The 17,718-nt window shown below is 42.5% G+C and overlaps 1 protein-coding gene across 1 annotated transcript in view; it reads left to right on the forward strand.

The window, feature by feature from the left end:
* LOC115135756 (teneurin-1-like) overlaps nt 1-17,718 on the forward strand; it is a 42,393-nt gene that overhangs the window by 12,554 nt on the left and 12,121 nt on the right. The window contains exons 9-13 of the mRNA XM_065023360.1: nt 9,595-9,749; nt 14,205-14,571; nt 14,964-15,474; nt 16,334-16,506; nt 17,270-17,505. Coding sequence (XP_064879432.1) covers nt 9,595-9,749; nt 14,205-14,571; nt 14,964-15,474; nt 16,334-16,506; nt 17,270-17,505 — 1,442 coding nt within the window. The remainder of the gene's footprint in view (nt 1-9,594; nt 9,750-14,204; nt 14,572-14,963; nt 15,475-16,333; nt 16,507-17,269; nt 17,506-17,718) is intronic.

The following is a 17,718-nucleotide window of genomic DNA, read 5'->3' on the forward strand; positions in this document are numbered from 1 at the left end:
TTTTGTCGAAGTGTGTATGCAGAGACCAGTCCCTTTCCTGAACCTGAGAAGTATTATGATTCAGGGTCTGAATATTGACATGTATTATTAGCAGAGGTTAAATGTGCTTCTGTCTTGTCAATAGAAAATCCTTGAAATTGGTTGAAGGTGAGGCTTTGTCCACCAATGATGATCCCATTCATTTTCTGTTCTCAAACAGCAGCGGCTTTGAAGTTCAAACAGAGTGTTGCTCCTTCTTGCCAGGGTTGAAAATTCCTGTCTCCCCTCTACGGCTAATATGTGTAGGAGCCAAATGAGGGTCAGAGCAATGTGGGCACATCATTTAGACTGGCTGCAGCCCGGGCAAGATGTTCCGGATCCAGCGCTGAGACGCTATTAATTCTAGCTATGCGCCTGCCCCTCCTCTCTCCTCCTCCCGGTCTCCCTCAGCCTCCCCTTCAGCCTTATCGAATGGGTTGGGAGCAGCTTAGTTAGACCACACAGCACAGTATGGCAGCAATGGAAATGAATTTCGCTGCTCCTCCAACACACAATACCAGGGATCCCATGGCCCCGTAGGCGCCAGAGTAATGCCTTTATCAGGTGATAACACACAGTCGCTGCATCAGTCCTTCACACACAGTCCCAATAACTGACTCTCCCCTTCACAGGACAGGCCTTTATAGTGCTGCTGCAGCAACATGTGACATGGTTCAATGCAGCCAGTTGATCCACCCAGCCCGGTCAGGAGTAAAGATGGCAGCCAAATCCCAATCAAGATGCTACTGTAAAACCATGACTAGTGATGAAACTGTTCCTAAATCAGGGAGCCCAGGCCGGGAGGGAGCAGGATAGTGTATTGCTAACAGGATTTAAGTGTGGCTGACAGATCTGCAAAGGAGGGCAAGAGGAGGAGAGGCTGTCGTACTCCACGACGTAGCATTAACCTTCAGGAATAATGAGTATTACTGGCTGTCACAGATGCAGATGCAGTCTTTGTGAAGCAACTGCAGTCCATATGCGCACTACTGTTTGGGCCTTCATTGATATTGATGTTGTATTGACACTCTCCTCAGTGTCCCCAGCAGCACATAACGCATTACAACTATTAATTATAATAGCTCCCTGAACCAGGAAACCACAACATCAGTTCATCACTGTCACCTCAGCCAGCTTTGGATTTATCCTCATTTTGTGGTTCCTGCTGCATTCTGTTGTGTTGCATAAATAGGATACCAAGAGAAAGGCTTTGGATCATGTGTTTTTCTCCGAACTGTGCTCTTAACTAGGCTTCTATACTATTAAGAGACTGGATTGCACTTAGCAAATTGTGTTGGATGGTTTTTTGGGGTTTAACAATCCCTAATATGTCATATTCATAGGGGTCTTGTTTTATTGATCCAGCTTTGAGGACAAGATGTAAAGGTGTGATTACATCAGTGAAAACAATTTGTACGGGCATGATCAAATCAGGGAAACTGTGAAGTCAATTACAATGTGCAAAAACAAGGGTTGTAATAGGCTAGCACCAGGTGATTCTTTGAAAGAGGTGTTTTACAGACTACGCCACATTATTGCATGATGCCATACAGTAAGGGTTTGTTTTAATATAGTAACGTGAGGCTGATAGATGGCTCAGACATGGTGACACTCCAGACAGGGATGGATTAGATAGACTTTCGCTCATAACAACAGTGAAATTGAGATCAATCCATTTCCCCTGGTGGATTGATTCCTATGTTGTTACGGTAACTGCAAATACTACATTGTTCCACCTGCAAGCGACTGTGTACTGTACCAGCTAATGGTCCACTTGGCCTGAATTTGTTCAGTATAGGTATGAGTTGTATAGAAATACACTGTATTCATATGTGGATTTTGTGATTAGTCATTTGTATGTTTTTGTTGGTGATGGTTGACAGGGTTGTTGTGACTAGGACTAGATGCTGTTAGATCTGTCATGCAGAGGAAAGAATGCTATCTGTTCTCATGTTGATCTATTAAACACACCTTACCAGAGCACTTCACACAGTAGGGCTATATTCTTATTATTTGGAACAATGCTTTAAGGTAACCCTGACCTTTAGCCCAGCACTTGTGAAGGGAGAGTTTTTTTTAGCTCCTTAAGGCAGCCTGAGGGAGAAGCTTGATGATGAAAGATGACATCGGCGCACTTTTTGCTAAATCCAGCAGTGAATCAATTAGGTGTGTTGGCGGGTCTTTAGCTGATGCTCTGTCACTGTCACACAGATTGTGAGTCTTCTTTCATCAGCTTGTCAGCCTTTCTGATTGACAGAAGAGTGTGTGAATAATGTAGGCAGATGCCTTTGAATTCTCTCTCCCTTCATGCTTCAGTTTGACACACACAGAGACTTTTGTTTTCTAATTAGTATATGGGTTTATGTTATTTCTTTATGCATGTATTAGTAACAGATCTGGGTTCAAATACGTACATATTTTCTATGCATTTGAGTATTTTCAAATAAGGAGGCCCGAATCAACTACTTCTGTTTGAAGTATTTTAAATGATTCAGAAATACTTAAATACTTACTATTTTCAAATACCTGGATTAAATGCAGTGTATATTCCAATATTCAACTACTTGTCATTTCAAATAAAACACATAAAAAGTCATACTTCCAAATGTATTTGAAAGTAATTGAAATAGCCGAAATAGTATTTTAACCCAGGTCTGATTAGTAATATGCATGTGCCTTGTGGTCTTGTGTACATCATCTTTTTATAAGGAGATTGAAATGTTGTTTAAATATGTGCCCTGTTCCATTACATCTAAAAGCCCAAATCTTCCTTCAGGGTTTTAAAAATGTTGTGACCCTGAAGCAACTTTTATCAGTTGATGTTTCTAATCGAACCAGTCTGAGCCCAGGTGTGAAAGGAAGGAAGTGCAAAAAGCTCTTGAAACCATGAGAGCATCTGATCTGCTGTTTTTAGACAAAACTCAAGAGGGCATGAACAGCAACAGTTAGGAGTCATTTAAACATGGGTTAAAAGTTCTGAGGGTGTTGATTAGTGGTACATATTAAAGTGCAAGTCAACTGAGATTCACAAACAGGAAGCCAACAGACTGAATAAGGATGAGGTAGCGGCTGACTGTTGTGGTTGGAACATGAACATAGATACGTAGCACTTTAAGGCTACTTCTTAAACAGTTCAAGTCTATCCATTAGATAATGCCTATCCAATGATACCAAGTCTAGGTAAGAAAGCTGTCGCTTGATGCATCTTAGTAAGGAGAAGGCAGAATAAGTGGATTATTCCAACAATTTCACAGCTTGAAATTTCACAGACTAGGGCTCTTAAGGATGAAAATATGCTTTTAAGGAAAGATAAGAGCATTGGCAGACTGATTCAAATGTGTGATAACCTGACACCAGGTCCACATGCTTTCTAATAGTCTACTCAGAATAAAAATGTGCTTTTAGAAAGTCTTGCCCAAACAAAATGTGGCACACAAATAAATTTTCAATCAATACACACCTGACCTAAGAGCAGTCAATAATCCTCACCCCATGGAAATCTGGGGGGGTTGTTGTTTTTTCACTCTAAATTCTTATCACAAAATACTGTAGCACACAACAAAGTACCAAATAGCATTATATCCAGACATTTCTATATTATATCACTAAGCAATAAGGCCCAGGGGGTCTGGTATATTGGCCATACACCACAAACCCCCGAGGTTCCTTATTGGCTTGAAGGGCATTCTGGAGTGGGCATTATTTCTCTATAATGCACAGTATAATTGAATGGCTATGAAATGTATTCTTACATGTATTATGTTTGACCTGCTTTTAAAAAGCAAAAGTCAAATTGAAAAACATTGGCACTGTTGAATTCAATTTTCATAATAGCAAGCTAGCAAGTCTGCTTGTTTGGCTAACAAGGCCACTACTGTAGCTATCTGGTAAACTTGCTAATTCAGTGGATGTTGAACAGCTGTTCTACAGGCAAATGAACACATTTCTAGTGGCAAATGGGTTAAATTGGTTGGTATAAAAGGGATAATCAACTCGGGGCTCTATGCGTTCTCTGGAAAATAATGCAACTCCATGGAAGGTTAGATCCGCTCTGCTAGCGCATAGTTGAACACACCTTCCACGTCGTTCAGTATTTTTCTATAGAACGCAGAGCACCTCGTTGATGATCCCTTACATGTACACGTGGCTGACTTGCTGTTTCAGACCATCAGCATCCAGGAGCCAAACTACCCTGTTTATAATTGCTTTTAAACGACTGCTACAGGAGGATATCACCATGTTAAAGATAATTGTTGAAATCCCAGGTCTACTGGCTTGTGTACTTACTGTAATATCAGCTAGATGCAGCGTAGAGGATCTGTAATGTCAGCTAGAAATCTATCTGATTTTAACAGTGTATCAAGCAGTAGCTGTAATGTGGTTGAACAAACTTTCAGTGGATTCATATTGACTGGAAATATGGCGAAGAATCAATTATAAACCAAAAATAAAAGCAACACATTGATTAAGTATTTTCACGACTTAGTAGGAGAGAGTGCTTGGCCTTGAAATGAATGTTGAAGCGTTGGCTTTTTGATTAACCATAAAAATGTCTCCCAGAAGTAGGTCAACCACTAGGTTCCATCGAGTATCTGCCAACACGTTGTTTCAAGTGGGACACAATGTACTGTAAACAAATTAGTATAAATAATGCACCCTCTTTGTTTTCCTTGGTACAATAGCAGTGGCGGTAGTAGTAGTGTTTCAGGTGATATACCAATGTACTGTATCTCCCCTCCCAATCTCAGAACACCCCTCAATTTATCCCCCGGCCTTATGCAGCCCCCCCAAAAAAATCCACACCCTTTTTGTACCCACACTTTGAAAGCCACACTGGATTTCAAAATTGTTCAATGATGAAGGTGGGCGCTTGCTATACCAGATACACGGGTCCCGTGGTTTCGTTTCAATGTGGCAGTGTTTCAAAGAAAATCTAAACCATTTCCAGCCACGTTTGTGGCAGTTCTCAGCTCAAACATACATGGCCAATTATCGACCGCACGTGTGTTGCAGGAATCAATCTTGCCACACACAACAGTCCTCTCCAGAGAGAACAAGAGCTGACGGGCAATCATTTCATAGGCCGTGTACACTTGCCGTTATCAGTGTGAGACGGCATAGAGGCCGCCAGTGCCTCTTTAATGAGGAGGCGTGCGTGAAAGTGGCAGGAGCAGTCATCTGTAAACACATGTACGATCAGGCAGAACCCACAGATCAGTCTCTCTGATGTGGAGCAACTGGCTGTGGAAGCCAGGGAGCGACACCAGGCACCCAATCATCCCAAGCAGGCGGCTTCCCCCACCTAGTACTGCCCAGACTAGGCTGCCCTGGATATGCATCTCCTCGCCCCTGTGGCAGGGACCTGGGATGGATAAGGGTCAAGAGCTTCTCCTCAAAATTAATGTTTTCCCTTCTTTATTTTATTAAATACATTGGGCAAGGTATTAATGCTGGGTCAGACCTGGTGACTGGTCAATTTATCATCTCATTTCCCACCTTTTCCCCAGGGCATCCACCTAAGCTTGTGCTGTGAAATTTTACATGATACCCAAGGTAATAGCTTTGTACTACTGGCATCTGAAGTAGTATTATTTTGTCTGTGCCATCAATTATTTGGTCTCTCTCGTTCAGCAGTGACTGTACCTCACCAGGCCAGTGTTTGGGGGTTGGGGGATTCAATGAGGTAACCTAGACATGATTAATTTGCAGAGGGCTTAATCAATCATCTCTGGACAATTCATCTATTTAGTGCTACTTTTAGACCTCTCATATACATAGGTATCATATACTGTAAGTACCATAGAAAATGTATATTTGCATTTCAAATGATATTTTGAATGTATTTCATTATGACTCTATTATAAACCTAACAACTACTACGACATACATTAAGTCTACTACAGTATAGGAGAGCTTGACATGTTGGACACAGTAGAAATCCTCCGACTAGTGTAATCCTCGCGTTTCTCTCAATATGTGGAAAATGGAGAAGACCGCAGTCTAAGGTAGTATTGGTCAATAATTCCATCAACAGTATCCCACAAATGAAAAGACGTGATTAGATCTGCTTCAACCCAGCGTTCCTGCCTGTAAGACTGGAGCTAATTCTCAGATCCAAGAAGTAAACATGTTGCCCAGCGTATTAACAACTTCACCCCCAAGGTTACAGATATTTACATTGAGCTGTTTTGTATTTTGGAATTTTAATTAGACCAAACGAATAAGTTGAAACATGTTTTTCATCTTATTAATTTAGGAGTGTTTTGCTTACCATGGGGGGGATTCTGCTCTGCTCTCTATTTCAGTACTATCTCTGTTATTTGGGACACTCTGAAGGGTATGAGGGGAACACTTATCATCCCACATCATGCATAATTAACTAAATGATGAGGGTGATATGTCATGCAATTAAGCTGGAATGATGAGGTATGTCTGTAAACAAGCAGTATTGACACCGATGTGCGAACTTGTGAGTATTTTGGTAGAAAAATATTTTAGAAAAAATCTAATTATGCATTTGGATTTCTATTATTCATGGGCACATGTCTGGCAATCAGTTAAAAATATATTCCTCAGTATCTCTGTGTCTTAAATTAAATTAGCCTACCAATCATTGCATATTTGAGGATATAATGTTGTCATGTGCAGAGTTTGTTCAGACTGCTCGAATAGATTATTAAGATTTTCCAGGAAATCTTAACCACACACGGTATCTGTAGGATCTCAGTATCATCTTATGTACACAATGTTGAAATAAATGACTATTAATTGATTGGTTTCATCATTGATTGGTCAGAGGAGTGAGTCTACTCTCCTGGTTTCTCTGGCCCTGACCAGTGGCTGAATGAGAGATAACTGGCAGCATACAGACATACAGCTCCCCTAGACGAGTTGGCTGGCCAGCCCTGATGTAAACACTGTGTGGACATGGACACAAAGCCAATAGGTCCAAGGCTAGTCCCAGAGAAGCAGCCAACATGATGCCATTCAGCCCACTAGGCTTACTAAGTGTCTGACTCGACAGGATATCTCAACCTGACCTTGAGTGGTACAATCAGGGGCGCAACTTTGGTTTTAGAAGTGGGGGGGGGCATTATTTTAAATTTGATTTGATCCAGTCAGATAAACACTCAAACAACTTACCCGACCGCTCGGAAGCGTCCACATGGTCCTAAAGCACACCGTTGCCTCGTTTTGTATCACTTTCAGATTGTGGGGGGGACATGTCCCTAGTGAAATTTGCGCCCCTGGGTACAAGGATCAATGGCAGAATTGTGTTGTCTGATTGTTCACACGGACAAAGTAAAGAAGTCCATTCTATAGGATTTCCAAGGCCTCTCCATGGCAATCCATTTACTGCACCGTAGGCCTCTCCATGGCAATCCATTTACTGCACTGTAGGCCTCTCCATGGCAATCCATTTACTGCACTGTAGGCCTCTCCATGGCAATCCATTTACTGCACTGTAGGCCTCTCCATGGCAATCCATTTACTGTACTGTAGGCCTCTCCATGGCAATCCATTTACTGCACTGTAGGCCTCTCCATGGCAATCCATTTACTGCACTGTAGGCCTCTCCATGGCAATCCATTTACTGCACTGTAGGCCTCTCCATGGCAATCCATTTACTGCACTGTAGGCCTCTCCATGGCAATCCATTTACTGTACTGTAGGCCTCTCCATGGCAATCCATTTACTGCACTGTAGGCCTCTCCATGGCAATCCATTTACTGCACTGTAGGCCTCTCCATGGCAATCCATTTACTGCACTGTAGGCCTCTCCATGGCAATCCATTTACTGCACTGTAGGCCTCTCCATGGCAATCCATTTACTGCACTGTAGGCCTCTCCATGGCAATCCATTTACTGCACTGTAGGCCTCTCCATGGCAATCCATTTACTGCACTGTAGGCCTCTCCATGGCAATCCATTTACTGCACTGTAGGCCTCTCCATGGCAATCCATTTACTGCACTGTAGGCCTCTCCATGGCAATCCATTTACTGTACTGTAGGCCTCTCCATGGCAATCCATTTACTGCACTGTAGGCCTCTCCATGGCAATCCATTTACTGCACTGTACCTCAGAATTGTCCATTCCCGATTAAACATGAAATGCACAAACATTGTGTTGTTGTGTAATTCCACAGTTGCATGTCACACAGCTGTTCTTTTCAGCTCCCAAGCCTACGTTGACGGTCTTAGTTGAAAACCTACACAGTACAGTGTATATGTAGAGTGTGCAAAGCTGTCATTAAGGCAAAGGGTGGCTATTTAAAGAATCTCAAATATAAAATATATTTTGATTTGATTTTTTGGTTACTACATGATTCCATGTGTTATTTCATAGTTTTGATGTCGTCCCTATTATTCTACAATGCAGAAAATAGTTTTGAAAAATGAAGAAAAGCCCTTGAATGAGTAGGTGTTCTAAAACCTTTGACCGGTAGTGTAATCAGGCAGTAGTTATGGCAAAGAATGAAACCATATTGAAGTGTATTATTTATTACATACCTTTTATTTTTTGGGCACTGGTCAGTGTGTTAAAAACGTTAGCTTCAAAACACACGTTGAAACCTCAAAAGCATATACTTCTATCTATTCACATTTTACTCAGACCACATCTTTTCATTCACAGAGAAGGGTTGTCATCCACTGTTGCTGTGTTGACTATTTTGTCATCTTTTTCAATGAACACAATAAGAAGATGCTGCTCCATGCATATTGCAACTAGCCAAATCGTTGCCTTGAACCTCTTTCAAACTGAAATGTTAGAGTTGGTTTTAAGGATGTAAGCTCCTCTAAGACGATTAAAGCTGCTTCATTCATTGGGATCGGAGAACGGTAGAGAAGCCAGCAGCATGCGATCTGGAATCTGCATTGCTTTGTGAACTCTAGAGGCTCCCAACTTGCAGTGCAAATCTCATCAGATAATACCCAGACACTTGATTAAATGAATTGGCTATATTATCATGCAGCACACATCTCTGTGGGGAGAAGGGGGCTGATGACGGGGATAAAAGTAGTCACATGCTCCTCACTCTACCATGAAGAATCACTCTTTGAACAAACATGCTTCAGACTCACTGTTGTCTAATGAAGGGTTTCCCAAACTCAGTCCCGGGCCCCCCCCCCCCCTCCTGGGTGCACCTTTTGGTTTTTACCCTAGCACTACATAACTGATTACAATAACCAACTCATCATCAAGCTTTGATTATTTGAAGCAGCTGTGTAGTGCCAGGGCAAAAGGTTTGGGAAGCCCTGGTGTAATGTGTATATGTGTATTGTCCAATAAGGAATGAATGAGAGTGTTAAGATGACATACAGTATTTCATCATCTTCCTTTAAAGGGAGTTCAGTAATAATATACCTAAATGATTGTCATAACCAGCCTGTGTCACCTGACTGGTCTCTTGACCGTCAATGTAATATCAAACTTCTAATATTGTCATTTTAATCACATCTACTCTGTGACAACCCTGTTTAGGCATCTAACTGAACATTCAAACAACGTTTTACTGCTGTTACTGCTACCTGAGCTGTGCAGTAATGAATTGTCTCTCCTTCCCCTCCGACAGGGATTGCAGTGGACAAGCAAGGATTTGTCTACTTTGTTGATGGAACCATGATTCGCAAGATCAATGGGAAAGGAATGATATCAACTGTCATTGGTTCCAACGGCTTGATGTCCACTCAACCGTTAAGCTGTGACGCCCGCATGGATATTTCACAGGTGAGATGGCTAGACGGCTAATACACGCACGCACGCACACACACACACACACACACACACACACACACACACACACACACACACACACACACACACACACACACACACACACACAGACACACACACACAGACACACACAGACACACACAGACACACACACAGACACACAGACACACAGACACACACAGACACACACATAGCTAGGAATGTCAGGTTTTCCAAGCCCGACGTTTACTTAGAGCAGTACTGGTAGACTAAACAGACAGAATGGTATTTCAAAAGCTATTCTATACCCCTTATCTAATATGTATATCCTCCTTTAGTTCCAAGGATCTAATCATGCAACAATTCCATTTGAACCTATATGCAGTCATCTATAAGTAACAGAGTTTAAATCGTCAATCAGTCATCAAAGCATTAAAACTGATATTAGTGATCAGCAATTAGACTTTAATGTCCAAGAGGTTTATAAAAAAAGAAAGAAAAAAAAGACAGATCTTATATATCTATCTGACCTATAAAAATGGAGAGGCCTGATAGAGGACATTTCCTTTGAGACGTTCCCGTCATGATTAACTGGCCTCAGCCCCTGAATGCTCCCTCTCAATGGTGAATTATATTCTGGCTTCTGTCTCTGCTCTCACGGGCAGCTGAGGCCCAGACCAGCACGGGATGCACCCTGACTCAGAGAGCAATTATTCTCAGCCCCCCGGACCTTGCCATAGGAAACCACCTTATTAAGTTCTCACCAAAAGTTGTAAAAATGCTGAGGCTGGCTAACCTTCAGAGAGGGCTGCAGATATATGCCCTACAGTCACACTCTCCCTACAGACTCTCTCTCTTTATCTCTCTACCCCTCTTCCTCGACACTCTTAGAAAAAAGGGTTCTTCAGCTGTCCCCATAGGAGAACCCTTTTTGTTTCCAGGTAAATCCCTTTTGGGTTTCATGTAGAACCCTCTGTAGAAAGGGTTCTACATGAAACTGAAATGGTTCTACCTGGAACCAAAAGGGTTCTACTTAGAACAAAAACAAGGTCTTCAAAGGGTTCTCCTATGGGGACAGCCAAAGAACCCTTTTAGGTTCTAGATAGCACCTTTTTTTACATTTACATTTAAGTCATTTAGCAGACGCTCTTATCCAGAGCGACTTCTAAGAGTGTACCACTCTCTCTCTCTCTCTCTCTCTGCCTTTCTCTCTACCCTTTTATCTCTCTCTCTTCTTCACAGCAGCACAGCACATTGACCCACATCTGAGCGGGTTGCACAGCTCTGAATAGGGAACAGGGAAATTAACTGCTGTGCCCCCATAAGGGCTTATCACATAAGGAGCGCACAATTCTTCTCTTATGCCCAGATTTACTCCTGTAGAATGCTACTCCTGTAGAATGCTACTCCTGTAGAATGATTATCCATGCGCATCACTGGGCTGGATCACGTGCCGATGAACCCATCAAAGCACTCATGAAAAGCGACAAAACTATATTAGATCATAATGGGTGTGGGTTTCCTCCAGAGCATTCGCATGATCTGAGTCTGAGATTGTGATGCTGTAGAGAGAGGCAACAGGGACATTGCATACTGTACCGTCTCAATTAAACCTGTATATAGGAGGATACTGTATGCTTGTGAGAACGAAAGCCTATTTTGCATCACAATAATCCGATCATTGACACTCCCTATTATTCCCATAGACATTTGACATTTGAGAAGCTGCATGACGAAGCATTAAATGCTTGAAATTCAGATGATATCTTGCATACAGCTATTCTTTTTACTGTCCGTGTTTCAGGCTTTGCGTTCCTGGCTTTCATTTTCTGACAATTCCTTTTGTTGGTTTTCTGAATGAGCCCTTTTCCACGGATGTATTATGCAGTGGAGTGATTTTTAACAACTTCATCCACAAGATGCTAACTTGCAAGTTGGCGCTCTCCCTCCTCCTCAGGTATCTCACATGCAAAGCTTGATGTTCTACTGTGATATAATCAGATATCCAAACTATCAGACCACAGCCTCGAATCACAGTAATGGCCAGTATTGCAGTGAGTTGGCCATTTTTAATATAATGTTTGGTGGTGGTTTATATATAGGTTTGGCAATGGTATTCCCTTTTCTCCAGAACTCACCATGCATATGTGTTGGTGTGTGCAAGGCCTAAGGCCTCTCAGCATGCACAGCCCAACAAATACTTTAAACTGTGACCCCAGATTGGAACAAAGCTGATTTCTGTGCAGGAGGCAAATGAGAGTTATTTAGTTGTTGAATCACACTGGAAGATAAACACTGTCTCATCTCAAGAGCAATGTGTTTCTCCCCCAAGCCATTCTGAAAACAATAGAAGGCTGCAGAGATCTAAGAAACAAAGGGAGTCCAATACTCCATGCAATCCACCACTCCGGGCTTTTACAGTGCAATAAGGCATAACTCTCTGGTTCCCCTCCCCTAGCAAATGAGACCCCTGCAAGTGAATAATAAAGCACTTTATTTATAATGGTTGGGAGAGAGTTGTATTGAGTCACTGCAAACAGATTAGCATTGTGTGGGTACAGAGTGAACTGAAATCATGGAAAAGTTCAGTGATAGTGTATTATATGTGACAGAGCCTATCACACTATTCCAGATTTTCATGCAAACAAAATGCAAGCATATGACAGCTTTTAGGTGGAGCAGGTTGCATTGATTTTGTTTTTTCAATCGCAGGACAGAAAAACGCATGATGTCAATTAGCGTTGTTTTTTTTTGGGGGGGAGGGCTGCCAGGCTTCTCTCACAACACAGATGTGCTTTGAAACAATGGCTGCAGTGGGACAACTCACCTCCAATTTGAATGCGTGGACACTATACTGTCAGTAGATTTTGTTACCAGTGTAGAGAAGTGTCAAATTATTCCTGAACAGATCCCTTTCATTCATGCACAATTGACTTGCATTTATACAGTCCCTTTCATCAGATCATCTCAGAGTGCTTGAAGGTGAGATGGCAACTCATTTTATCCTCCACCAATCTGAATCATTCACCCCTATTGTGCAGGAACACTTTGCACCCATTATTTGTGGTGGAAGAATGGTTTTTCATGATCCGATTAAACACAGGGGTGATTATATGGGCACATTTCTTTATTAGGACTGTCCAGCACCCTTAAGTATCCCACTCATGCTTAGTGAACTGTACCTTGGAGCTTTTTATTTCAAATGTGTGTCCTTAGCTGAGTCTCAGGGGAATACAGTGTGAGCACACGTACAAAAATGACCTTAGTTACATTACCACTTGTACAATTGTACAATAGTCACATGCTATTATACGGCTTTCACAATATGTCCTCTATTTGAAATGGCCTACTTAATATTGCTGAATGTATGACACTGACAGACTTTGCCCAAGAAGTCTACACAGCGTACAGTACAGTGCCTTCAGAAATAATTCACACCCCTCGACTTTTTCCACATTTAAAATGGATTATATTGGAAAAAAATGTGTCACTGGCCTACACACAATACCGCATAATGTCAAAGTGGAATTATGCTTTTCGAAATGTTTACAAATTAATAAAAAATGAAAAGCTGAAATGTCTTGAGTCAATAAGTATTCAACCCCTTAGTTATGGCCTAAATAAGTTCAGGAGTAAAAATGTGCTTAACAAGTCACATGCTCACTGTGTGCAATTCTAGTGTTTAACATGATTTTTGAACGACTAACTCATCTCTGCACCCCACATATACAATTATCTGTAAGGTCCCTCAGTCGAGCAGGGAATTTCAACCACAGATTCAGTCTACTTTACACCAGACACTGGGAGATGAATTCACCTTTCAGCAGGACAATAACCTAAAACACAAGGCTAATTCTACACTGGAGGTACCAAGAAGACAGTGAATGTTTCTGAATGGCCGAGTTACAGTTTTGACTTAAATCTGCTTAAAAAGCTTTGGCAAGACCTGAAAATGGTTGTATAGCAATAATCAACAACCAATTTGACAGTAGAAGAATTTTAAAAAGAATAATGGGCAAATGTTGCACAATTCAGGTGTGGAAAGCTCTTAGAGACTTTCCCAGAAAAACTCACAGCTGTAATCTCTGCCAAAGGGGATTCTAGAATGTATTGAATCAGGGGGTTGAATACTTATCTAATCAGTATTTTTTATAAATATTTTACAAATGTTAGAATTTTTCTTCTACTTTGACATTACAGATTATTTTGTGTAGATCGTTTAAAAAAAAAGACAAATCAATTTTAATCCCACTTTGTAGCACAACAAAATCTGGAAAAAGTCAAGGGGTGTGAATACTTTCTGAAGGCACTGTCTGTGCAATTCTGACTACTTATTTTACATAACATTGCATAATATGAATTACAATACGATGCAATTTAGATCATCAAAGACAGTAGAAAAACTGTAAAGGAAATGTTTCAGGAGAAACTTTGCGGCACCCATCTATGTACACTGTTTCCCTGCTCTAGGTTCGTCTAGAATGGCCCACCTACCTGGCTGTCAACCCCATGGACAACTCCCTATACATCTTGGACAACAACATAGTGATCCAGGTGTCAGAGAGCAGCCAGGTGAGGATCGTGGCGGGACGGCCCATCCACTGCCAGGTCCCTGGGATCGACCACTACCTGGTCAGCAAGGCAGCTGTCCACTCCACCCTGGAGGCAGCCAAAGCCATCGCAGTTTCCCACCAGGGCACTCTCTACATCGCTGAGACGGACGAGAGGAAGATCAACCGCATCCAGGAGGTCACCACCAACGGGGAGATCTCTGTGGTGGCCGGGGCGCCCACTGAGTGTGACTGCAAGATCGACCCCAACTGTGACTGCTTCTCTGGTGGGTCCCCTGTTGTGAACACCATTATGCCTCAGACTAACTTCAGCAGTCTATCAGAGACCTGTGGAGAGGCTCTCTGGATGGACATGCAATGATTTGGAACTATTGTAACCCGCCCGCATGATGGTTATGGTGGCATCAGTCTAGCTTGACAAAACAAAGATACTTTAACTTGTGAAATATCTCAGTAGAGGGCTGGGATGAACTGCAACTTAATTTGGCTTTTGCTCAACACTCAGTTTGTCTATGATGTATTATTCATATACATTTTATTTGACATCGCGACTTGTCAAACACCACATTATTATAAGTATAAATACATAAATAGTTTTTCAATGTATTCTACCTTAGCTGGTTGAGTGCTCAATCTCTGCATTGTCCTTTTTCCACAGGCGATGGTGGATATGCCCGTGATGCCAAGCTAAAGGCTCCCTCGTCCCTGGCTGTTTCCCCTAACGGGACTCTGTACATCTCAGACCTGGGGAACATCCGTATCAGGGCCCTGTCCCCCAACAGGCCCCAGCTCAACCAGAACAGCATGTATGAGATCACCTCTGTGGTGGACCAGGAGCTCTATCTGTTCAGCGTGAACGGCACCCACCTCCACACCCGCAGCCTGGTCACCGGAGACTACGTCTATAACTTCACCTACTCAGGAGAGGGCGACGTGAGCGCCGTGGTCTCCAGCGACGACACCGCGGTCCACGTGCGCCGTGATGCCAATGGCGTGCCCCTCTGGCTGCTGGTGCCCGGGGGTCAGGTCTATTGGCTCACTATCAGCAATGGGGGTGTCCTCAAGAAGGTCTCCGCCCTGGCGCATGACCTAGCGCAGATCAGCTACCATGGCAACTCAGGTCTCCTGGCAACCATGAGCAATGAGATTGCCTGGACAACGGTCTATCAGTGAGTATTCCGCAGCACTCCTTCCCGTCTGTCTATTGACGTCAATGACAATTATGCTTAAGAATATACTCTATTAGCATCCTGCATATCACAGCCAAAGTCTTGTTCCTGTCTGCCTCTATGTGAAGCTTTAAGAGCTTCACCACCTACACTCCCATTATACAGTAACATTTTGCTGCAGTATTGCAGTTTTTCAGAGAGTTTGGAATATGTGAAATTTGAAAGGTATATAAATAAGATTGTCAGAAAAAAAGGAAATATAAATGGATTTTCTAATAGAAGATTATTTCCTAAATTATGTTTTTCTCTAATTGGGGCAATTCCACAGGCTGGCCTGCGGAAATTGTCTTCTTTTTGTTGGTGAATCAAAGCCTGAAAGAGAAGTGGGAATAGTGTGATTATATAAAATGTTTGCGTAGGCATATTGAGGGATTTGTTCAGGGGCGCATTGGGTTTAAAATCTGTTCGGATGTCAGGGGCAAAGAATCCTTTTCACTGCCTCTTTATTTTCCTCCCTTTAATTTAGTCTGATCGGCAATACAACCTCCCCTTTATTGTGTCCCTGTGAAAAAGCCCAAATCCACTCAAACTCCATTCTAATACTGTCCTCAGTGTCCTGCAGTGACTGCCGTTGGAGGTCAAACCTCATTGGCTCCTTTGTTCCAGCAGCATTGTTATACTGTCACCCAGTGGTGAAACTATGGAACTACAGGAAGGCGCTCAGCTCCTTCCAAAATTTGAATATTCTGGAATCCACAGTAAATGTTTCCATTTTACTATACAAGGTTGTCACAATATTTTAAGACCCAGATTTCAGACCTTGTTAGGATGTTATATGACTGGGTGTGTCCTTGACCAGGTATAATTCTGATGGTCATCTCATCAATGTCACCTTGCCAACGGGAGAGGTCAGCAGTTTCTACGGCAATATGGAGAAATCAGTGCGGGTGGAAGCAGACACTTCAAATCGGGAGAAATTCATCACAGCCACAAACTTCTCTGCTGCCAGCACTATCTATACATTACGCCAAGGTAGTAGTAAGGTTTCGCGTCAGTTTCTCATCTCTCGTTTATTTTATTTTTTTCATTATCATGCTGCACTGTCACTGGGGAGAGGCCATGTGAAGTCAGGCATGTCACCAGCAATGATGAAGCAAATGCATTCCTTTCTATATCTGAGTTATTTCGGTCTCCTTAACGCATTGTTCACATAAATGCCTTTACAAGGTTAACCATTTTAATGACGGCCCAACAGCTATTTAATAGAGCATTAAAATAAAAATGAGATGACAGGTCTGACAAAGGTGTGAAGAGTTGGTGAGGAAGTAAACACGGACTTTCCTACAAACAGCAAAGAAGAGAGAAGTGAGAGAGAAGTGAGAGAGAAGTGAGAGAGCTGCTGAGAGCGGAGTTTATTCCATGTCTCACAATCTCCTTTCACACGGTCACACCTCTGTTCTCACATAGACACACAAGTGGTTTGTAGAAATATAGTGACTCAAGGAGATACCAATGAAATGTCACATGGCACGTGCAATAATACACTATTCTGTTATCTCTTCAATAAAAGTGGAGAATAATATTATTCATGTCTTTTATTGAAGAGATAACACAGTGGTATTACTGAAATATGCATATTCAACAGTCAGTTTAATTATAATACTTTTCCCTCTGACTGCTGCCATTTAGGGTATGTAGTCTACAGTGGCAGTATGAGTTGGCTGTCCCTGTTGTAGTACTGCATGAGTTAACCTCTCTCTCTCTCTCTGTTACTCTGTCACATGCCCCCACACAGAGCATGCTCAAAACACGTACCGTGTGAGTTCGGACGGCTCTCTGTGGGTGACGTTCGCCAGCGGCATGGAGGTGACCCTGAACACAGAACCCCACATCTCGGCGGGCGTGGTCAACCCCACGGTGGGCAAGTGTAACATCACCCTTCCGGGCGAGAATGCTCACAGTGTCATCGAGTGGAGGCAGCGAAGAGACCAGGCGAAAGGGAACTACACAGCCTACGAACGCAGGCTCAGGGTAAGGAAGAGACAGAACAGACTGTGTGAGCACAATACCCCTCACCATATGTGTTGTGTGGGAGGAATGTCTCCATGTGGTACAATACAACAGTGTGCTGAAGGTGTTACGTACAGTACAGCAGACCGATTGTCTCCCTACGGGACTTTGATGACTGTTCCATAACACTACAGGTCATGGTAAATGGAAGATATACAGTGCCTTCAAAAAGTA

Source organism: Oncorhynchus nerka, linkage group LG10 (genome assembly GCF_034236695.1).
Source record: "Oncorhynchus nerka isolate Pitt River linkage group LG10, Oner_Uvic_2.0, whole genome shotgun sequence".
NCBI lineage: Eukaryota > Metazoa > Chordata > Actinopteri > Salmoniformes > Salmonidae > Oncorhynchus > Oncorhynchus nerka.